The sequence below is a fragment of the Bubalus bubalis genome, chromosome 21, assembly GCF_019923935.1.
Source record: "Bubalus bubalis isolate 160015118507 breed Murrah chromosome 21, NDDB_SH_1, whole genome shotgun sequence".
Lineage (NCBI taxonomy): Eukaryota > Metazoa > Chordata > Mammalia > Artiodactyla > Bovidae > Bubalus > Bubalus bubalis.
In genome coordinates this window covers 55,477,560-55,500,574 of record NC_059177.1, presented here as the reverse complement: position 1 = coordinate 55,500,574, position 23,015 = coordinate 55,477,560, and the positions used below count along the sequence as shown (strand labels likewise).

Sequence of the window (23,015 nt, the reverse complement as noted above, 5' to 3'; positions counted from 1 at the left end):
CTACTCCAGGGGATCTTCCCCACCCAGGGATCGAACCCAGGACTCCCGCATTGCAGGCAGATTCTTTACCGCTGAGCCACCAGGGAAAGCTATGTAAAACACTACATAAATACATAAAATCCACACACACACACGTGTGCATAGTGTACGTGGTTTTATATTGTGTCTAACAGAGAATGGGAGAGAGCTTTCCTGTAGAGGTGGAGGAATCCTTAGACACCATTTAAAGAGAAAGCAGAGGGACCAACACGACTCCTTGGCTTTCCCACCTGCAGGCTCTTCAGGATCCAACTCCAGCCCTCTGTTCCTGCTCACAAGTCCCCACCTTCTGGCCTCCGGGACGTCTCAGTGATAGGTGTCTTTCCTGGTTCCCCTTCCTTTCTTCCTCTTCTGGGTCTCCCTCTTTGTCATCTGCTCACACTCAGGTCTCTCCCAACTTTAAAACGAGAAGCCCAAACCCACCCCTCAACCTTGTGTTCTCGTCCTCACTATTAGACCTTCTCCTTGCCATCCATGTCGCGGTGGGGAGGAAGGTCGGTGTTCTGTCCATCCGCTGCTCAGCCGGCTGGCATCTGATATCTGTTCCCGCCACTCCGCTGAAGCCCCGCTGGGCATGGGCGCACAGCGCTGCCCTGGTGGCACATCCTGTGAACAGCTTTTAGTCCTTAGTTTGAGTCTGCGTCTGTGGTGCTGACTCCTTCCATAACCTTTACAGTTTTTCATCCCTTGGCTCAAAGACGTGCCACGTCCCCACTCCATCAGGAATGGGGTGCTGCGTGAGGCATCAGCAGGGCCTGTGTGCTCCTGGGCGTGGGTAGGAGGGTGGATGAGAGGAGGCGGGCTGAGAAAGGTTTGTGTGTAGCTTGAGGACGAATTGGGAGGAAACAGAAATAGGAGAGGGCGTGAACCTGCAGTGGTTAGGGCAAGGGGTGGTGGTAACCCGAGTTACTGCAGGGATGGAGGAGGGGGCGGCGGGGAGTGGATCTTGGATTTGGAGAGAAGCCTGAGGGGACGTGGTTCTGGATGGGAGCAGCGGAGCAAGCAGAGAGCAGGGAGGACAGGGAGGCTGCCCCAGCCTGACCCCAGCCTCTGGCATTTCCAGCTGGAGGGACGGTGCCGCCACTTGCAGAGAGAGGGAACCCCGGGCTGTGAGTTTCCCGAGTGTAGTCTCCAGTATGTTTAGTTTGAAGGACTTTGAAATGAGTATATGGGTCTAGATCTCAGAGGAGCGGGCTGCTGCTGAAGACTGAGACTTGGGATAGAGAGTAAGAGTGGTCACTGAGGAAGAAAGGCTAGAGGAAGAAGTCGCAGTCGCCCTGGGAACCCTTCCCTTAGCCTGGTCTCCGACGGCTTACTGCATCATCACTAAGAAAACGGCCTCACCAACGCCGCCTCTAATTGTGTTCCCTCTGGACCTGCGTCCATGATCCCTCACTCTGCCCTCCAGCCTTGTCCTCCACTCATCCATTGCCCGGATCCTGTCTTCCGCCAACCCCCAAGCCGCACCTGTGGTCCAGATATACGCAACCCCATCCTTTGAGCGAGCCGCTGCCTCTTGCTGAGATTCCACCTGCGCCAGGCCTGTGTCTTTCATCTCTTTGTTCTCAACACCGAGCACTGTGGTGTCTGCTTCTGTGAGAAGGGACTCCATCTACTGTCTATTCATTAAAGATCAAGAAACACTGGAGTTGTGTGATTAGCCCTGGGATGCTCAGCTAGTGGCTAAGACAAATGAGTTTGTCAATTCCTAGCAAGTTACTCGTAGGGGAAGGACAGATACCAGGGGAAAGAAGAGGTATGAAGGTTTGGTTGAGGGAAATCTTTAAGACTCAATTTCTTTAGAGAAACATTTTGAAGTGGGCTGGTTGCTTGGAAATGACTTCTTCAACTCATCTCGTTTTCTAGTTACTTCACTTTGGTTTATGAAGTGAACTGTTCATTTCTGGGGAAAATATTTAATACCAGTTACCTGCAAGGCGCTGTTTTATGTACTGGGGACATAGCTGTCAGCAAAATAGACAGCAAGAGACCTGAGATTTTGGAGCTTAACCATGGAGGTGAGAGGCAAACAATGAAGATGTAAATCAGATAATTACAGATTATGAAAAAGTGTGATTGTTACAGGTTGATGTCTCTTAGCCGACTTAATGGTTTATGATAGTTTTATCCATTTTTAACAAGTGACTGGTTTCATTTTCAGACTTTGAGTGGATGATGTTTCCCTCATTGTCTTGTGAGGGACTTAAACGTATGTTGGGGAAACTTGAAAATGATTTCCTTTGGGATCCTAGAAGTGTGAGGTCTTCTACCTGATCTATTAACTGTGGTCATAGTCAGACTGTCTCACACTATCGTACCTGTCTATTATATTGGGACCTAATGTTTATTGTAGCATTATCAACTTAAACCTCAAATGGTTAGATGGTTCATTTGGGTCCTAATAGGAATAAAATATATATTTAGAATGACAAAAATTCAGTGAATTAAAAAAAAAAAAAGCCTAGGTAATCAATGGATTAGTTGTATGTTTTTCTTTAAACCTCTGTAGTCATACCTTGAAAGATATTGCCCTGTCTGGGATAGGTCCTACAAGACCCAAGGGGAATTTTTATTGTGAGGTCTTATTTTGTGATAGCAGAGTATTTGGGGAGGGCTAGACAAAGGCTCCCCACTCCAGTACTGTTGCCTGGAGAATCCCATGGATGGAGGAGCCTGGTGGGCTGCAGTCCATGGGGTCGCAAAGAGTTGGACACGACTGAGTGACTTCACTTTTCACTTTCATGCATTGGAGAAGGCAATGGCAACCCACTCCATTGTTATTGCCTGGAGAATCCCAGGGACGGGGGAGCCTGGTTGGGGTTGCACAGAGTCGGACACGACTGAAGCGACTTAGCAGCAGCAGCAGACAAAAGGCTGGTTTTGGACTTAATATGGGCCATGGACTGGAGGGTCCCACCTCTTTGGTTTCCTTTCTTCTTTTTTTGATACTGAGACATAATTAATTATGGTGAAATTTTGAGGGCATGGCTTCATGAATGTTTTCCCTGTGTTTATACCTTTTGTAATTACCACCCAGATGAAGACATAGAATATTTCCATCATCACAGGAAGTCCCTTCTTGCCTCCTTGCCAGGCAGTACCACCCCCCAGCCCCCGCTGGAGGTAACCACTGTTTTGGCTGAGTGGTTATAAATTATTGATAGTTTTTCCTGCTCTTTGGCTTCATGTATATAGAATCATTTGAGTCCAGCTTCTTGTGCTCAGCATGGTATTTCTGAGATTCATCCACGTCCTTGCCCAGGTCAGGGGTCTCTTCTTTGGGATTGCCCTGCTGAAGTCTGTTACATGAGCATATCACAGTTTGCTTCTCTCTTAAGGTTGAAGGGGGCATTTGCCTTGTTTCAAAGTTTTTAACATTATGAATAAAGATGCTCTAAACATTTTCTTTTCCCTATGGTAAAAAGATACATAACATGAAATCTGTTATTTTAGCCATTTTTAGGGTACAGTTCAGTGGTTTTCAGCATATTCACTTTGTGGCTCAGCCTCCAAACATTTTGATACAAGCCTTTTCGTGGACTCACGTGCTCCTTTCTCTTGGGTAAATACTTCTGGGTTTAATTGTTGGGTCATTGGGTAAGCTTAACTTTTTTTAGAAACTGCTCAACTGTTTTCCGGAGTGGTTGTACCATCTGACGCTTGCACCCGCGGCGCGGAAGTGCTCCAGGAACTCTGCGTCCTCCGCAGAGCGTGGTGTTGCCAGTCTTAAATTTTAGCCCTGCCGGGGGTCTAGGACAATAATGTCTCAGTGTTGACTGCAGAATCTGTTACTAGAATACCCACTGTGACACTGCTCATTGGGCTGGTGCGCTGTAATACACAGTCTCTGCATTTGATGCATCGATGGTCTCGGAGGCTGGAGTATGTATATTTGTTGTCTAATTTCAGGTCAGAGGTAGTGATGCTGGATTGTTGAAAGGAGGGCTTATTTTTCCAAGTGGGTAAATCCACAGCCGTGGAAGCCAGCGGGCAGCCACATGCAGAGAAGGGAGCAAATGGCAGCGTGGCACCGAGGACTCTTTTTTGGGAACACTGTGCTCCAGTGTACTGCTCTTTGCTTTAGGTCGTGTTGGGTAGTGATTCATCCACCCACTGGCCTGTTGAAAGAAAGCTCAGGGTTTAAGCTCTCGCAGCTCCAGTGTGATTTATCTCCTGATTTGCCTATCATCCCCTTTACGCTTTTTCAATCCACTGCCCTCCCTGCCCCCCCCCCAACCCCCCCATTTAGAATGTCCTCCCTGCTTCTTTCCAGCAATGTGAGTTCTGTTCACGTTCCAGCCTCCCTTTATAAAAACTTTACCTGAAACTTTTTATAGGCAGAAATTGTACTGTAACCTGTTAAATTCGCAATCCTTGGCGAGATGCCTTGCCCTCTTTCAGTGCGTGCAGTGTTTATATTCTTTCCCTTTGAATGTCCATGGCGTTTACAGCCTGTAATATTCATTTAGAAGTTATATCACCTTGTGTTTTGTTATCTTTAATGTAAATAAAGCGTGACATTGAAAGCAAACAAACGTTACAGCTTCCATCTAAATAAGGTGTTGAAGCTTGTCTGCAAAATAGTTACCTTGGAAAATTACCACTCTTAACACTATGATGATCTCATTCCCAGAACATTGTTGGTGTTTTAGAAGTTGCCTTCATGGTCTTGAGATGCAAAGGCCATGAAGGCAGCTTTGGAACACTTTGGACAGTGGCCAGTAATTAAATATACACAGCAGACACTCATAGAGGACTCTTCCTGTCTGCCATGCTCAGTTCGATGTAAGTGTGTCTATAAAATGACGAGCTGGTTTTTCCTTTGTCATTCTAAAGCCAGTTCCACAAGTGGAGTTTGAAAATAATCTTTCAATCAGTGACAACTTTCTTTGGAATAAGTAGGCTAAAGTCATTCCAGAATGATTGTTTTGAAAATGACAACACTCATGTGCTTGCTTACCAGAAATTTTTACAATTTGGTTTTATTCGAGTATCTCTGTTCTTGTTGTGACCGTGCCAAGCACTGGGTGAGCACAGTGACTTGTGATCACACAGCCCTTATTTTAGAGGCTGAGATAACTTGACTGTTAATGCTGGGTAGACTGACAGCCTCTGGCTTCATCTGTGTTCTGGTGAGCTTCGTGCACTCATTTGAATGTTGGTGAAATTCTAGCAACCTGCTCTTCAGCTCACTTGATGGAAGATTTGAATGCTAACCTAGTTTGCCTGTGAGGGATTTTTCTGTAGAACAACTCCCACATTTCCCTCACAGACGGGGGACGATCAGAGCTCCTAGGGGCCACAGTGGTGTACAGAGCGCAGTTCAGGGAGTGTTTGTGGCATCTTTTTTAAATAAATTTATTTATTTTAATTGGAGGCTACTTTACAATATTGTATTGGTTTTGCCATACATCAACATGAATCCGCCACGGGTGACCAGCTGTGTTCAGTCTTATGGTAATGAGAAAAAAAGAAAAATCAAGTTCCTGTGCTTCCCAGGGCTTATCTTTTAAGTAGCAAGAGAATAAGAGAAACTTCTGGTGACGCTGGGACTCACGTCTCATAGGGGAACTCATGTTGTTTTGATTTTGTGGCCTGTGTGTGTGTGCGTGTGTGTTTCATGCCATTTATTACTTCGGGTGTGGAATATTTCCTTTCTGCATTTCCTTCATCTCACCTTGGTTACACTGCAGCCCTGACAGTTGCTCGACTAACCCTTCCAAGGCCCAGAGTTCACCGGACGTTGCCTTAAAACGGTAGAGAGCTGCCGTGTTGACTGTCCTCCATGTTGGCTCTGTTTCTTCTATAGCTCTTTAAAGATGATAGTATTTTTTTTTTAATCTAGTATTTTTTTCACAGCTTTATTACTGAGATATAATTTACATACCATAAAACTTCCCCCGTTTGAAGTGCACAGTTGAGTGCTTTTTAGAACACTCAGACTTTCACATAAATGGGATTCTATAGCATTGTCTTTTGTGACTGGCTTCTTGCGCTTCGCATAAGGAGAGGCTCACTCTTGTTGTAGGAGGGGCCAGTACTTCATTCCTTTTTATGGTTGCATACCAGTCCCTTGGATGGATAGACCAAAAGATACTGTTTTTTAAGAGGTGGTAATAGCTCCTGGATGAAGGTTGGGCTGAGAAGTTACTCGGACTATGATGTCTCCTTCAGCTCTGAGAAGCAGAAGAAAAACATGCCATTTTGTCTGCTGATCTGCACTCGAACTCCAGCGAAATGTCCTGGTCCTAGTCCTATGGGATAGTCCCCTGGAGCAATAGCATGGTTTATTTTCAGTGTCTGAGTGATAATTTCTGCTCCCAGGAAGACCGACAGTCTCTGCCTTTGTTGTTCTGTTCAGTTTTGCTCACTCATATGTTGCATAGGGCTTCCCTGGTGGCTCAGTGGTAGAGAAAGACTGCCTGCCAATACAGAAGACACAGGTTTGACCCCTGGGTCTGGAAGACCCCCCTGGAGAAGTAAATAGCAACCCACTCCATTATTCTTGCCTGGAGAATTCCATGGAGAGAGGAGCCTGGAGGGCTGTAGTCCATGGGGTAGCAAAAAAGTCAGATAGGACTGAGCGACTAAACGACAATGTTACATAAATGGTTCTGGAGGAGGGAGGTAGATTCCTTGCCATTAAATACTTTGCACTTCAGCTGTGGTGTTTTATTGGTACACCATCCGTGTGTGTGTGTGTGTGTGTGGCAGTGAAACTGGATTTTCTATTTTGGATCTCTAATTTTACATGATGTCTGTTGGTAGATATATCTATATACATTTAGAACATTTCTGTATCAAGTTTTCTACATATAGATAGATAGATGGAAGGAAGGTCCGTGGCACTTTCAAAGACTTCAGAACCAAATGTCTTTCACCCTCAACCGTAATAGATAAGCAGCTCAGTGTCCTCTGGTCTTCTTGTCGGGGGTCAGATCAGATAGACTGCCTCGGAGGCCTAATTACAGGGTAAGAGAACTGTGCTGCCAGAGGTCAGGGGCCGCCCCTCTGTCCTGAGGTGGCCTTTGAAAAGCAGTCTGGGGCAAAAGAAAAAGCCTCTGGCAACTGTGGAATTTTTGGAGAGAGAAACCTTTGGAAGGCAGCATCTGATTCTTTATAAATTATCTTACTGTTTTATTTCTTAATGTATGAATATCGCAAGACTGAAATGAGATGCCTTAAAAGGCGGATCCTGGTAAAGGGCTTTTGACCTCCCTCCTCTGACACCGGTTTCCCCCCGGGGCTGTTCTCAGCTGCACCCACAGCTGGCCTGAGGGTGATCCCCAAGGCCCTGTGGCCTGCATTTCGTCCTGGGGAGCCAGCCGGGAGAACTTACTCAGCTAGCTGAGACCAGTGTCTGCAGAGTATCTCTAGCTCCCTTCCCTGCCCCTCTCAGTTCTCTCAACTTGGAGAGGTTTATGAATTGAACTCCCATCAGCAGAGCTTTTATGGAGCATCTCGGTCCCATTGGAAGGATGTCAGTAAATGCATTACGGGGGACATAGGCCGCAGATGGTGTACCCGTGCTCCTTATGGGGAAACCGAGGCACCGGTGAATGTCCCCTCACTAAGGTTATGACTGCTGAAAAGGTCAACGGTTAAAAGACTTGGTAGAGAAGTACATCACAGTTTGAAAACAGGGTCTCCTGAAGGTGGTTTTAAATGTTTGACCGGTGATTGTTGGCTGGAGGAACCAGGATGGGCCTGAGTCTTGCTCTCTGGGCATTTCCTCACCAGACGCTTGAGCCTGGAGATGCTTGGTCCTTAGGTCTTCTCTTCCACCATTCACATCGCTGTCCAAATACCCCTTAATTAGTTGAAACATTCGACTGATCAGAATACTGGTTGACCGTAGTATTGATCAGTTTTGAAAGTGGAAGAAGGACAAGTTGGAGATACACGCCAGTGTGCTTGGAGACATCGGGGAGTGGCGCTTAAATGACAGATTTTTAGGGTCCCTGGACAACACTTTCATTTGGACTGGGTTAGGGCTTTGTGTTTTAAACAAGCATTTCAGGTGATTCTGATTCAGGACCACACTTGGAAGAACCTTGTACCACAGTGGAGGTAGGAGCACCGGGATGGGAGGCGATAAGGGCGGTTTCCAGGGGTCAGTGAAAATACACCGAGAAGCACTTCTGGTTTACGTAGGAGCTTGGTAGCTCATGAGCAGACTTAATCAAAAGCTAATTTACTCCCAGGTCTTCAGGAATACGTTTGTCACATGAAATCAGTTTTACCTGGTAAATATTCAGGATCAGCAACTTGGACAGAAAGCCCTGTGAAAGAGAGTATAATTCCTCTTTACGCAGCACCTATTTTTCACTCTTGACTAAAACAAAATCCCTTACTGCTTCAGCTTCCTAGACCCTTCCTCTTACTCCTTCCAGTGCCTTGACAGTGTCCCAGTTAATGATCCATGGTCTCAGTGAAGTACCCTGATAATATGGGGGTGAATGTGGACGCAAGGATTTGGATGTGGATGAGGTGGCTTCCCTTTCTCCATCTCAGATTATCGTTTCTGGATTTTGAGCACCTTTGGGAATCAGGATAGGTTTAATGTGAGAATCTTTAGTGACTGTCCATCCAGTCGATGTCCAAGGAAGGTTGATGCATCAACCATTGAAGTTATTTGCTGAAATATCAAGTGCTTAAGTTAAATGAGTCATCGAAGTCTGCATATCCCGGAGTGAGTGCAAGAAAGAAAGGCATGTCCATCAGGCCTCAGCTCTCAAGGCAGCAGATGGGAACATCTCAATTACACGAGCTCACATCTGTCTCTCTGACTTGACTGGGTCTGTGCCACCGTATGCTGTGGAATTACCCATTCCGAAATCCCTGGAAAGCATGGTTGAAGTGAGATTGACAAAGAGCTAGACCCTCAAGGTTAATGGCACAGAGAGAACAAGAGGCATGGAGAACTCACAGCGAAATACAAATGTCAGTGGTTGCAAACCAGTCATCCATTTAATTTGCTGGAAGTTAATATGGTCTAGTAGACCCCAAATGAAAATGTTTCAGTATTGCTTTATTCCTTCATTAGTCTAATTCCCATTGACCTTGTGTCAAGGCTGAAACAATTTAGAAGCATACTAGCATGGGCTCAGTTTTAATGACTGTTGTCAGCGTAGTTTTAAAGAAAATAGGTTGGCAAAACACATGTAAGTTCTTAAATCTATTAATAGTGTGACATTGTGTTTCTTTGTTTTGTAAAACCATTAAAATAAGGCTCTGGGAGATGGCTTGAATTTCTGAAATGCCAGAATGTCTATGGTGAATATCACTGTTATTTATTATTTAGGAGTTTGCTACCCAGGTGTTTCTGGTGTGTGTTTAGCAATGGCTGGGGCCTCATTGTACATAGGCTGGCTTATCAAAAAGCAAGAGGGAAAGATAGTGGCTTTTAAGAGAGCATTTGTAATAAAAGTTGCATACCTTATGAAAGAGGTTAGAGGAAGAGTCAGGCTTTTGTTTCTGTGCCTGAAGGAGAAGTGTAAAAATAGATTTGAATAAAAAGACAGGAGGACCACAGAATCGAAGGACACTTTTACACATCGAATATCTGGTAGGGGACTTGAGTGTAGAATGTAGAAAAAAACTCTTACACCTCAACAATACACAGACTGGTAACCCAGTTAAAAAATGAATAGAGGATTTGGGGAGAGGGGAGGAGAGGGTGAGATGTATGGAGAGAGTAACATGACAACTTATATTACCATATGTAAAGTAGATAGCCAATGGGAATTTGCTGTATTTAAAAAAAATGAATAGAGGATTTGAACAGACACTTCTCCAGAGATATACAGATGGCCAATAGGCACATGAGAAGATGCTCAACATCATGAGTCATTAGAAAACCGCAAGTTAAAACTGCAGTGAGATACAACTTCATACCCACTAACATCAAACTGGGGGAGATGAAACCCTCCTGTGTCACTGGTAGGAATTTTAAATGGTGCAAACTCTTTAGAAAACAGTTTGGCAGTTCCCCAAAATGTTACAGACAGAGTTGCCATTTGACCCAGCAATTCAGTTCTGAGGTATACAGCCAAGAGAATTGAAAACATGGCCTCACGAAAATCTGTCCACAGATTTTACACCCATAGCTGCATTATCTTAACCAAAAAGCAGACTCAGGCCAAGTGCCCATCCCCCGATGAATGGGTGACTAGAATGTGGCATATCCCATACGATGAAATATTATTTGGCAGTAAAAACGAACGTGTTGACATATATTACAACATGGATGAACCCTGGAAACGTTATGCTGAGTGAAAGGGAAAGAAGTCTTCGTATGTGATTTCAGTTCTAAGAAATATGTCCCACATAGGCCAGTCTCTGGAGACAGGAAGGAGGTGAATGGTTGCCAGAGGGTGGAGGGTGGGGGACAGCGTGGGGAGTGACTGCTAAGGCTGTAAGTTTATTATTATTTTTTTGGTGGAGAAGTGGGGGGGATGAACTATTTCCCCCCTCAGATTGTGGCGATGGTTGTACAACCCTATGAATACGCTAAAAGCGCATTAGAATCGGGCAGCGTTAAATGGGCATGACTTTTATGGTGTACGAATTAAATCTCAACAAAGCTTTTGTAAGACTTGGAGGTTTGGAGTGGAGAACGTTGTTCGTTACTGTTTCTCTATTCATTTGATTTTTAGCCAAGTTCTGTGGGTGGGCATTTGCTCACATGAAAACGTTGTGCAAAGTACGGTAAGCTGGAATCTGAGCCTCGCCGGGACCCGTAGTCCATTGGCTGGGTGTCCGGCGCTCCGGGGACCTTCCGTGCTGAGCGTGAGGCACCTGTTCTCACGGAGCTGACAGTCGACTACAGTGCTTTCCTTAAATCACTACTAGCTATCTTAGAAGAAGCAAATTGGCGTCGTGCATGCTGCAAGTTAAGACGATCCTCACAGAGAATGAATGAATGGTGTGCAGGTCGGGGTCCGGTGTTTGCAGCCTGGGGGAAAGGAGAGGAGGGGGTGGAATTCCAGATCAGCCAGGGCAGGTGCGCACACGGCCACGTGTCCGCATGCAGGTGCTGCTTTCCGGCTCAAGGTTGGCCACTCTCGGCCCCTGGGGTGAAGTCCACCCTCTATTCTTGAGCATAGCCAGTGAAAGAGGCCGCTCCAGGACCTACATGCAGGGCTGTTCCCGTGGGGCTAGTCTGTTTGGAAGCGGGCAGAGGGAGGGCTCACCGGCCTGATGGGCAGCTGCCTGCGAAGCCAACCCAAATTTTTAACTCATGGTGATTGATTTTAGGGGGCTTTGGAGAGGCTGCCCCCCAACACCACCACCCATGGGCTTTCTTTTCTCCGCCTTGTCGCGTCCTGTGCTTTCACTGGGTCTCTTGTGCTCCAGAGGCTCAGTGGCACCATGCTGTTTCCCAGCGGCCTGTGCCCACTGGCAAACTCCTGCGCATCCTTCAAACCCCAGATGGTGCACTCTCGTCTCCATTAAGCCTCTCCAGAGTCCTGTGACCTAGGTCAAGTTGCCAAGCCACTTTTTGCTTCCATTTTGCTCTTCTGAAAGATGAGATTAATAGATTATTAACCTACTCCGTAGGAAATTAGAAAGATGGAATGAAATTCACATACATAAAGCTTTTGGAATCCCTCTTGCCCCGCTAAGTAAATATTTGCTCCTGAGTGGTTACCCATCCTCCTGATTACTAATCTCAGGCAGAGGGCGTGGCTGCCTCCTCTGCTTTCAGGGCATTAGCACACATGCATGTCGGTCACTAACAGTACATTCTAGGGGAAACTTGTAAATTCCCCAAAAAGTCTGCCATGTGACCACAGCTGTACAGATAAGGTTGTTCCTGTGTTAAAGGGAGTGTATGTGTTGGGGGGTGATTCACAGTCACCTCTTTTAATAGTCACTCCACGGAGTCCGTCTGAGGAAGGAGATTAGGCTAAGTGACTTAAGGGCCCCTGAAAGTATAAGCCCTTCCTTTCTTGTCCACAGCAGCATCTGTCTGTCTGTCCAGGTGCCAGACGTCGTAGAGGGAGCCGATGGGGTGAGCTGAGGGCACTGTCGTGGGTTCAGACATGGACCGGGTCACCCTGCTTTTTCTCTGCTCCTGCCCAAGGGTCTTTAGCAAGTCTGGGGAGGGTGGGGGGCCCTTTGGCCTCAGCTCAGTAAGGGTCCTGCATTCAAGTCCTGGGAAGCCAGACTTCCTGCTATGGCCAAGTCTCTCAGAACGAAGGTTTATTTCAGGACACACCTCAGGGCATAAGGAAGAACTGTTCAAATATAATTGTACAACGGCTTTAGACAACGTGCTTCTTCCACCGTCCTTGAACCTCGTTACACTGAACAGTTTTCATCTGTGGGCATGCGGACCTGATGTACACCACCTCCACCTGGTAGTCTGGGGGTTACCTCCTCCCCTGTCCCTGCAGCAAGAAAACATTTGAATCTGTGTCCTTTGTCACATTTCTGCTTTGCATAACTCCCTCCCAGGTACCTGGCCCTTGGGAGGCCGCCTCCTGCCCTGGGGCCGGCTGGCCTGTGGCCGCCCGCTGTTTGTGCACCTGAGCTCAGCTGCCCCTTTGAAGTGCAGAGCAGGCCTTTCATCCCCCTTCGTTTTTACTTAATGACAGCCTGGTCTTTGATCCGCACCATTTTCTTTCTTTTTTTTTTTTGCTTCATAATGAGTCGCTTGGAGGTGAGGAGCGAAGGTCCGCCCCCAAAGGCCACAACTTTTATGAGCACCTTGGTTGTTTGACCTTCATATCTTGAGCAAACATGCCCGAGGGAGTCAGCCCTTCTCGGCCTCTCATTGATAAAATTCGCTCACCCGATAACTGACGTAAACTTGAAAGGAGAGATGGGGGTGGAGAGGGAATGAGAAGCAGAGGAAAATGTCCGTAAACCACTACCCCCCCACACACACATTTGAAGCTATCTCATTCAGGGGAGCCCCCTGCCCCTTTCACACTAAGCAGCATGTGGGCCTTTCAGGTTTTGGGAGCACAGTCAATTCTCCATGCTGGTGGAATATATTTGTTCTCAATTTAACTTTTATGGCTCTTTAGATTATGATCTAACAGTCTCTTGGAACTTGGTGATATGAGAAGTTCTCCTTGGTTGGATATAATTTTTATAAGGATCTTATAAGATTTTATAAGGAAATCTGAAAGGTTTCTAGTTAATATGAAAATCTAGGGGACGAATGTGCAGTAGCCCCTGCAAAAAGCAACTCACAGATCCCCATATTCTTTGGTTTGGCTGCTGCTGCTGCTAAGTCGCTTCAGTCATGTCCAACTCTGTGCGATCCCGTAGACAGCAGTCCACCAGGCTCCGCCAACCCTGGGATTCTCCAGGCAAGAACATTGGTTTTGCTACATTTTTTTTTTATTTGAAATAGAAATATGTTTTGATATTAAGTACTCTTCTCTATGTATTAAATTAGCTGTGTGCCTCACCAGTAAATCTCCACTAAGTGTGTTCTAATGCTGTCTCAAGCTGGTCAGTCCACTTTCAGACTTCAGTTTCAATAGCCTCTTAGTTTTTGGTTGGGGCATGCAAACATCTTTTAATAATAGCTTATGCAAACTGTAATTATTGAAATAAATTTATGTGTAAAAGGACTCCAAAATATACTGTGTACTGTGAAAAAAAAACAACATAATTGTGTATTAGCTTGACATCAATTTAATGAATGATGGCATGTTATAATAAGATTGTTCTATTTTAACATAGAACTTACATTTCATACGAGTTTGTTTTAAACCCCTGTTCCAAATTTTTCTTTTATAAATATGGATCATTATTTGAGGTGTTTGATGTTTGTTCTTCATAAATCAGGTGATACCCACAAATAACTACTGAATGAATGTTGATTAATCGTGGATAATTGGACTCCCTTAGCATAGTCCCTGCCACTAAAATGATGGACATCAATATTATTTCAAGAAAATTTGGCATACTGTTTTTTTTTCCTCCAACAATTAAAAATCACCTTACAGGAATATTAAAAGTGCCCACTGACATAACAGAAATGTGGATATAGAAGATGAATTAGACTTTGTCAGACCAACCTGTGGAACTTAACATATGGAGTTATACTGTCTTTTTTTTTTTTTTCACTCATATATCCATAAGCCAGAAAACAGCATAGCTCTCTGGCTTTTTCACTTTTAGTTTCTCAACATGTAAAGAAATCCAGACCAGCATGAGTGCTGGGGGAGTGATTTAGGAGCATGAGGAGGGCAGCCTGTTTTGAGAGGACCAGGCGAAGGCACCCGTTACAACACTGTCCAGCTCTCTGCCCTTCCCGCGAAATGTCCCTTGAACGGGCCTCCTCTTCCCCGTTGTGCGTGTACGACCGTTGGAGCCCTCCACCCCCGTGTGCACGACTGCCCCGTCCCTGGCTCAGGTGTGCCCATCGCGGCGTCATCAGGCGCCCCTTGTCTGTGTCACCTCTTCCAGTGGCTCCCCGCCCAGTTGTCTGCCGTGAGATCTGAACTCTGCCCGTGCCCAGAGCCCTGTACTATCTGACCCGTTGATCTCCGTAGCCTTACCTCTTAACCAACAGATGAAACAAAGCCCTTTCTTCTACTTAGATGGACCTCTCACACACAGGATACCATTCCTGCTTGCTGCCTTTATTCCCACAGCCGTCCCCAGCTGGAATGCCCATTTCCATAGTTTCCAAGTGTCGAAATTCTACCTGTTTTTCGAATTCCACTCCTGAGTATATTAGAGCTAGAATTGATGTCTTCCTCATATGAAGTGTCCATAGCTTCTCAGTTTTTCTTTTTTACCTGTAATTAGTGTATTTTTATCTTCAAATTACTATTTGAAAACTTCTTCCATTTTACTTCCTAATATGGTGATCGTTGACAGAAACTTTGTAGCAAAAGTCCTCTGTAGTCCTCAGCAATTTTGCGGGGGGGGGGGGGGGGGGGGGGGGGGGTAACAGTTTTATTGAGATATGATTCGTATACCATACGATTCATTCATATCAAGAGCATCTCTTTTGTTTCTGCTTTTCTTCCTTACCTGTTATTTGTCTCCGTGACTTATCGCTCCTGTGAGAACTGCTGTTCCTTGAGGCAAAGACCAGATCTCAAACATCTTTGTGTTTCCCTTAGTGGGGCATAGTTCTTGCTCCGAACATGGCAGGCATGAAACTTCTTTTGAAAGAACCACGTTTCTTCTTTTCTTCTGCCAGTTCTCAATCCCATACCTTCTTTAGGAGGGGCTAGATTCTAAACCACTTCGCAATTAGAAGCTCCAATACTTGGGCCACCTGATGGGAAGAGCCAACTCACTGGAAAGACATGCTTGAAAGGTTGAGGGCAAGAGAACGGGGCAGCAGAGGATGAGATGTTGTGTTGGAGAGTCCCTTGGGCTGCAAGGAGGTCCAACCAGTCCATCCTAAAGGAAATCAGTCCTGGGTGTTCATTGGAAGGACTGATGTTGAAGCTGAAACTCCAATTCTTTGGCCACCTGATACAAAAAACCGACTCATTGGAAAAGACCCTGATGCTGGGAAAGATTGAAGGCGGGAGGAAAAGGGGATGATAGAGGATGAGATGGATGGATGACATCACTGACTCAGTGGACATGACTTTGGGTAGACTCTGGGAGCTGGTGATGGACAGGGAGGCCTGGCGTGCTGCAGTGCATGGGGTCACAGTGTCGGACACGACTGAGTGACTGGACTGAACTGAAGGAGATTGAGAATGACAGGATGTGTGGCGTGTTGTGGTGCTTCAGTCGTGTCCGACTCTGTGACCCCGTGGACTGTAACCCGCCAGACTCCTCTGTCCATGGGGTTCTCCAGGCAAGAACACTGGAGTGGATTGCCATTTCCTTCTCCAGGGGATCTTCCCAAGGCAGGGATCAAACCCACATCGCCTGTGTTTCTCCTGCATTGGCAGGCAGGTTCTTGACCACTGAGCCACCTGGGAAACCCAACAGGATGCTCACGCCCATGTGACTATGAAAGGTTACTTTTTTTAAGATAGAGAAATTCTGTGAGCATCCCCCTAACCAAGCGGTGGAGCTTACCGTCACCCGGGGTGGGACACCGAGGCATCAGGTGCTTCCCATGTGAGGCCACATGCTGTGCACAGCTCCTCTCGTTTCCCTGCCAAAAACGTTCACCTTGACTCGAATCACAGGGAAGTCATCAGACCACCAGAAACTGTAGCGCAGTTCATTGGTCTGGATCCCCCGGAGGAGGAAATGGCAACCTGCTCCAGTATTGTTGCCTGGAAATCCCATGGACACAGAGCCTGGAGGGAGACAGTCCATGGGATCGCAAGGATGGACATGACTGAGCACTCACACATGCATTTAAAGATATCATTGACACAGAAGAGGAAGAAAGACAGAAAAAGTTGCTAGGAAATTAGAGACTTGGCAGCTGTCAGCCAGTGTCTTGATTCTTGATTGGATCCTAGATTCTGTCTACTTCATCCCCCCCTTTTCTGAGACAGTCCAGTTGGGGAAATGTGAATCTGGACTGGATATTAGATAACGATGTTATGTCAGCTTTAGCTTTCTTGGGTGTGATGATGGTTCTGTGTCTATGAAGGAGACTCTTCTCACTTTGAGAAGACAGTTGAAGTGCTTGCAGTATGATGTCTGCAAGTTACCTTACAAATTATAGCAATTACACACACACAAAAAAGCTGGATATGTGTAGACAGACAAAATGAATCAAGGTAAACGGAATGGGGTATTCACTTTTCATTTAAGTTTCCAGTAGCTTTAAAATTATTTTGACACAAAGAGTTGGAGAAAATAGAAATATGTCCTTGGGCACTTGGATCCTTGAGTGATAACGCTGACAAAGATCTTCCTTTAAACTGCTTATTTTACCAGTCTTCACGGGGATTGGGCGCTTAGATCACATGGGTGCCTGAGTTCCCGTGCTGTGCTCACTCTCGGCATCGTGGAGTCTTTGAACTCTGTGTCCTGTTTTAATCCTCGGAAAATTCACTCTGGCTTCTGAACCCAGCCCGTGGAGCAACGATAAGGAATCCGGTGGATTGCCACCTCTGTGTGGGCGGCAGAAGGGCTTTCTGAGATGCTGGACTTGGGGTGTCTGCCACACCCCAGCGACTTGCAGGCTTCCGCTGTGGCGGGGGTTCGGAGCTGGCGTGAGATCCCGTGTTGGGGTAGGCGGGCCCAGCCTGGCCTTCAGGAGTGCGTACGGCAGTCCGCGTGTGAATTCTGCGTTGGTTCCTGGGAGCCTCGTCGTCTTCCTTCAGGTCTGGATTATTTCTGGGAACGAGGCTGTACCTGTTTGCCTCTCGAGAGACTATAGCAAACACGATGGTGTTGATCAAAATATCTGTAGTTTGGGAGCTTCCACCTGGCTGTCTTACAAGAGATGCTTCTGGGCCGGCAGGCCACGTTGGGGTTGGGCTTGGAAAGTGGGGGTGGCTGCACTGGTCACGAGGAATTCTGAGCACATTCTGGGGGAGTGGGCAAGGTGTCCGGAACCAGCGAAGGCATGGAGTGTGCCTGGGGGGAGGGGCGCTGGAGCCCCGGGCGCTGTGCCAACTTTCCCGTGTGATCCTTGAGGCAGGCTGGGGCTGCTGTGTGGGTTCATGTCCTTTTAACACACGTGGCGGCAGTCCAGGCAGTCAGGTAGCTGCCCTGAGATGGCCCGCCGCCTCCCGGTGGTCAGGTGGGGCACCTCCCTGACCCATTTTCTGGGGCGCTGATCTACCATTCAGTTGGCTGGACACGGCTTACCCGCTGACCTCTGGCCAACAGCGGGAGTGGCGCTGGAGAAGTCCCCTTTCATCCTCTCTGTGGGAGTCGTAGCCAAGGATGAAACTGAACAGGTGGCTGTTCTGGGGTGGAAACTTCCTGCAAATTTCCACTGATGCTCACTATGATCTGTCAGGGTAGCTGAGGACAGAGGTGCGAGAGAGGTGGGAGAGACTTGGCCAAGATCACACCTGTTTACTTATTTTTTTTTTAAGTGTTTATTTATTTCTTTGGGCACACCAGGTCCTTGGCTTCAGCACGCGGGAGCCTCGATCTTTGCTGTCACGCGGGGTCTTCAGTTGCAGCATGTGAACTCTTATTGTCTCACGTGGGATCCAGTTCCCCGACCAGGGATCGAACCCCAGCCCCCTTCATTCGGAGCATGGAGTCTTAGCCACTGGACCACCGGGGAAGTCCCAAGATCACACCTTTTGAAAGGTTGCACTCCATTTATACTTATTTTAAAACAGGCCATCAGTTCTCATGCAAATTAAGTGGGAGAGGAACCTTCAAGTTTTCTTATTATTGAGTAGATTGCAAACTGATTTGGAAGAGTATTGATCTCTGGAGATAAAGTTTATAATTTTTTTTGATTGATTGATTTATTTGGAGTATAATTGCTTTACATTGTTGCCACACGGTTATTTTAAATGATGTAGAACCTGCTAGGTAAATGAACAGCAACATAGGAATGCAAATATAGCAATTTTTAAAAATTTACTTTAAAATATTTTCAGGGCTTCCCTGGTGGCTCAGACAGTAAAAGAATGCGTGCAATGCAGGAGATCCTGGGTTGGAATGGTCTCCTGGAGAAGGGAATGGCTACCCGCTCCAGTATTCTTGCCTGGAGAATTCCTTGGACAGAGGAGCCTGTTGGTCCACAGTCCATGGGTCACAAGGAGTTGGATGTGACTGAGCGACTAACACTATTTTCAATTAGTGCTTTTTTATTTGGGGGGCAGGTGTTGTTGCGATGGTCTCTGTTGCTGGACACGGGCTTCCCCTAGTTGCAGCGAGTGGGGGTGAGACTCTGCTGCGGTGCTCGGGCTTCTCATGGTTTCTCCTGTTGCCGAGCACAGGCTCTGGGACACGTGGGCTCAGTGGTTGAGGTGCGTGGGCTCAGTTGCCCTGCTGCATGTGGGTCTTCCTGGACCAGGGGTTGAACCCATGTCCCCTGGATTGGCAGGCAGATTCTCATCCACTGTACCACCAGGGAAATCCCAGTTAGTGCTTTTTGATATCAGGTTGTTATTTCTCTTTACCTTATTAAAGCATCCGAGTGTGTATTTAGAATGGATATTCGAGAATTACAGAATTCTTATCCTTTCTGTGGGATTTCTTTTTACCCCTTCTCTTACCTTTAAAGAATGACAGATGTTTGAAACCTTTGGAAGCTGTCTACACTGTCTACTCCTGGCGCGCCAACAGCTGGAGTGAGCCCCCCACCCCACCCCCGGCCGCATCTCTGGGATCCTCCCCTAATCTTGTGCTTTTCAGAGAGAGCCTTGGTGTCCCCTTTGCAAATATTCTTGCTGAGACACAGCTCACGCTGTGTCTGCACTTTTCCTGGTCACAAGCCAGGAAGTCCACTTGCTTTCTGCGCAGCCACCTGTCCCCTCCCCTCTCGGGCAGGTTCTAATCTGGAAGTGGCCTCGAGGAGTTACACTGCTTCACCTGACCAGTCCCACTAGGTTAGGTCGGTTGGGTTAGACCAAGTGGTGGAAGCGGTTCTGTCTCAGAGCTGTTCTGTCTTTGCATCAGAGCCAGGTCTCAGCCCTGCCCTCACCTTCCCTGCTGCCTTGTCTTCCCTCCTCCTGCCCTCCTTACCTCAGTTAGCTGGGGCTCCTGGGTCAGGGTACCCCAGACAGGGGGCTTACACAGAAGATAGCTGCTCACTCAGTTTTGGAGGCCGGCCTTTGAGATCCGAGTGTCGGCAGGGTCGGTTGCACGCGAGGCCTCTCCTCTTGGCTTGTAGATGTCTGTCTTCACGTTCACGAGGTCTTCCCTCTGTGTGTCTGCGTCCTCATCTCCTCTCATAAGGACATCAGTCGTGCTGTCTGGGTGCCCTCCCATATTACCCTGTCTCCATGTAAGTCATATTCTGAGTACTGGGGTGTTAGGACTGTAACATACGAATCTTGGGGGCACGATTCAGCCATCAGGCCCCCCTTCCTGCCCACCGTCCCCTTCCACTCTCTTTCCTGCTTCCTGCCTTCAGTTGTCTTCCTCCCAGTTCCTTTCCTTGACCTGTAAAGCATCCTGCACAGCTAGAAAGATCATGAAAGCTGAGAAATCTAAATGCCCGGTTTCTCCTTTCAGCCCTTCTGTTAATTTGCTTTGTGACTTGAATTATTTACCCATTCTTCCTGCCCACCCCCCTCCAGTCCCCGCACTGTGTGGCATGTAGCACTGCATAGCATGCAGGATCCTAGTTCCCCAACCTTGCATCGAACCCGTGCCTCCTGCAGTGGACGTGCGGGGTCTTAATCTCTGGGCCACCAGGGAAGTCCATGTCCACCCATTCTTGAAACATTGATTTTCTTGGCTGTAGGATGTGAGCTCTGCTTCCTTCTTCTCTTCCCTTACAGGACTGTAGTCAGGAGAACCCAGAATAAAAGCTCAGATTTTTAAATGATTTTAAAATAGGATATGTACCGAAGTGGTTCGCCATTCCCTTAAGATACAAGAGGGTCCTGACAAAGTATCTTGCAGACATGTCTACAAGATTATTTGGAGTGCTTGGAATTCTAATGAAAACAGCGTGTGTTTCAACTCTGCAAGTTTTACAATGGTATTGTTACCCTTAATTATATTATTAGCAGTCACTCGTGCAGGTTGTGGGTTTAGTCGTGCCCACCCCTCCAACAGTCTCACTGAGCTCAAACCGAGCTCAGTCAGGGGTCTGGCAGAGACCTCCGCCCACGCCCACGTCCTGACTGACTGGACAGGAGTGACCTTTAGCCGAGCTGTGGGCTCCAGACGTGTGATCGGGCTGCAGGGTCAGAGCCGCGTATCTCGAGTGACGGTGGGAAAGGCACTTTGGGGGACACCCCCGGTGAGGGTGGGGTGGGGTGTGCGAGCTCTGTCCCTGGGTTGTAGAGTTGCATGCAGTCTCTGCACTGCATGCGGGCAGACGCTACGTCACATCTTTTATCTCCGCTGGCTCACCCGGGTTCCATCGTGTTGCCCAACAGCCCTCCGTTGCAGAGAGCAGTCAAGAATAGCCACAAGTTGAACCGTTGGAGCATAAGTGGCTTCGCTGTCTCCTCCCCCGCTGCTGGTCCGTGAGACAAAGAAGTATTCTTTGAGAGAAAAGGCAGACGCCCCGCCTGCGGGGCCGTGGGGTTGGGAGATGGGTTGTGACATGTGGAGCGCGCTTGTTTTATCAGGTGCCCCCCTGCCAGCAGGGTGACGTCAGCTGGTCGCCGTGGGCTGTGGTCAGACGGGAGATGGAGCCCACTGCCGAGCTTGGGGGACCGGGCAGTGGTTTTTATACTTCTTTGATTTAGGTTCCGACACGATAAAATGGATGAGGAGGAGAGGAGAACATAAAATCTCGGACACAGCCAAGATGTAAATTGTGGCAGAAAACTCTCTGTTCATGAAAAATCCTCAGAAGTTACCAGTACATGTTAGTCGCTCAGTCATGTCTGACTCTTTGCCACCCCAAGGACTGTATGTAGCCAGCCAGGCTCCTCTGTCCATGGAATTGTCCAGGCCGGAATACTGGAGCGGGAGAAGTTATAGAAGGAGACTCCTTAAACACAGACACTGTCATTTCAGCCTTGCGCTGTCTGACTGGTCTCCACAAAGCCACAGGCAGCCCCATGATTTTGATTAATCTCCCCTGAGTTAGGCCACAGTCATCAGTGCGGCCACAGAGCTGGTGAGGAAGAGGCGTGATGGGGAGCTGACCCGGTTTTGGTGCCTGCCCTCGCGTTGTCCTGGGGTCCATTTACCTCTCTGAACCAGCCCAGTTGCCTCTTCCGTGCTGAAGGTCTGAGTCAGACTCAAGGCTGCGATTTTGTGGACCAAACTGCCTTTCTCCCAGGCCTCCGTTGACTAACAGCGGCTTTCTTGTAGCTCCGAAATAAGGAAATGAAGCTGGACCGCCGAGCCTGAGAAGGGTTCTTGGTTGTTAACTACACCCCCTTCAGCTGAGAGGTGAACTGTCAGGATCTCAGTTGCATCTTTTCCTCCCCGCTCGTGTCCACTGTGCTCTGTAACAGTTGAGTGTTTCTCCATGCACCGCCTTTGGAAGATACATGTTATGGAGCAGAGATGAGAGCCAAAGGGGGGCCCTCAGGATGAGCTCATGGAACCACGGAATCTTACAAATGGAGGCTCAGGGGGTCTCCCAGAGGGTGCAGTGGTAAAGAGCCCGCCTGCCAACGCAGGAGGACCTGGGTTTGATTTCTGAGTTGGGAAGATCCCCTGGAGGAGGAAATGGCAACCCACTCCAGTATTCTTGCCTGGAGAATCCCCTGGACAGAGGAGCCTGGCGGCCTACAGTCCACGGGGTCGCAAAGAGTCGGACACGACTGAGCAGCTAAGCATACAACGTTAGGAGACAGCCACTGTTGTGAGCGCCCTGCAGGTAGGCTCTGTACTGGGCCCGGTCTAAGATGGACCATTGTGTCATGTCCCCCAAAGAAAGAAACAGTCCTGTTATCAAAAGATGCCAGCTGACAATGGACAAGGGTCAGTTTTATTATAGTGTAGGAAGTCGGGAGTCCTAGAAGCCTTTAGCCGTGGCAGGAGCATGACTCAAAGCTGTGGATTCCTGGGGCTCATCTGTCTCCCTTGATCTCTCTTCCCTTCGTCCCCATTCTGACTTGGAAAGCAGGATTTTCTTCTAATATCTCACCAGAATCATTATATAGCACATCATAAAGCTAAGTGGTTTTCTTTTTTCTTTCTCTCTGTGAAGCTTTTTTTTTAAAATTTGAAATTAGTATATGCTGACTCTTGTGAAATCTTGGGCCAAAATCCTTGCTCATCTTCAAAATTTGGAGAAATAATTAAGGAATACTTTTGATCCATTTACTGAAACCACTATCATGACTGGAAACAAGAGCTAATTTTTTTATCCATTAGGCATTGTTCTTCGGTAACAGATACCTGGATAAAATTATCTTCTATTTAACAGGCCAGATAACAGTTTGAGTCGAGCTCCTTTCGTTATAATTGTAACCTCTTAAAAAAAAAAAAGTTAAATTGACAGTTGTAGCTAAGCCAAC

The 23,015-nt window shown here is 47.3% G+C and overlaps 1 protein-coding gene across 15 annotated transcripts in view; it reads left to right on the top strand.

The window, feature by feature from the left end:
- The window catches only part of VGLL4 (vestigial like family member 4), a 161,462-nt gene that overhangs the window by 96,624 nt on the left and 41,823 nt on the right, over window positions 1–23,015 (top strand). For 7 of the 15 annotated variants that reach the window (XM_045163867.1, XM_045163864.1, XM_045163865.1 and 4 more), the window contains one exon: window positions 18,019–18,213. The exons of 6 other annotated variants lie outside the window; for them this stretch is intronic. In XM_045163867.1, the coding sequence (XP_045019802.1) occupies window positions 18,019–18,213 (195 nt within the window). Of the gene's footprint in view, window positions 1–16,864; window positions 17,268–18,018; window positions 18,214–23,015 lie in introns of those variants that run through there. 2 more of the 15 variants (XM_045163863.1, XM_045163870.1) reach the window with 2 other exon arrangements.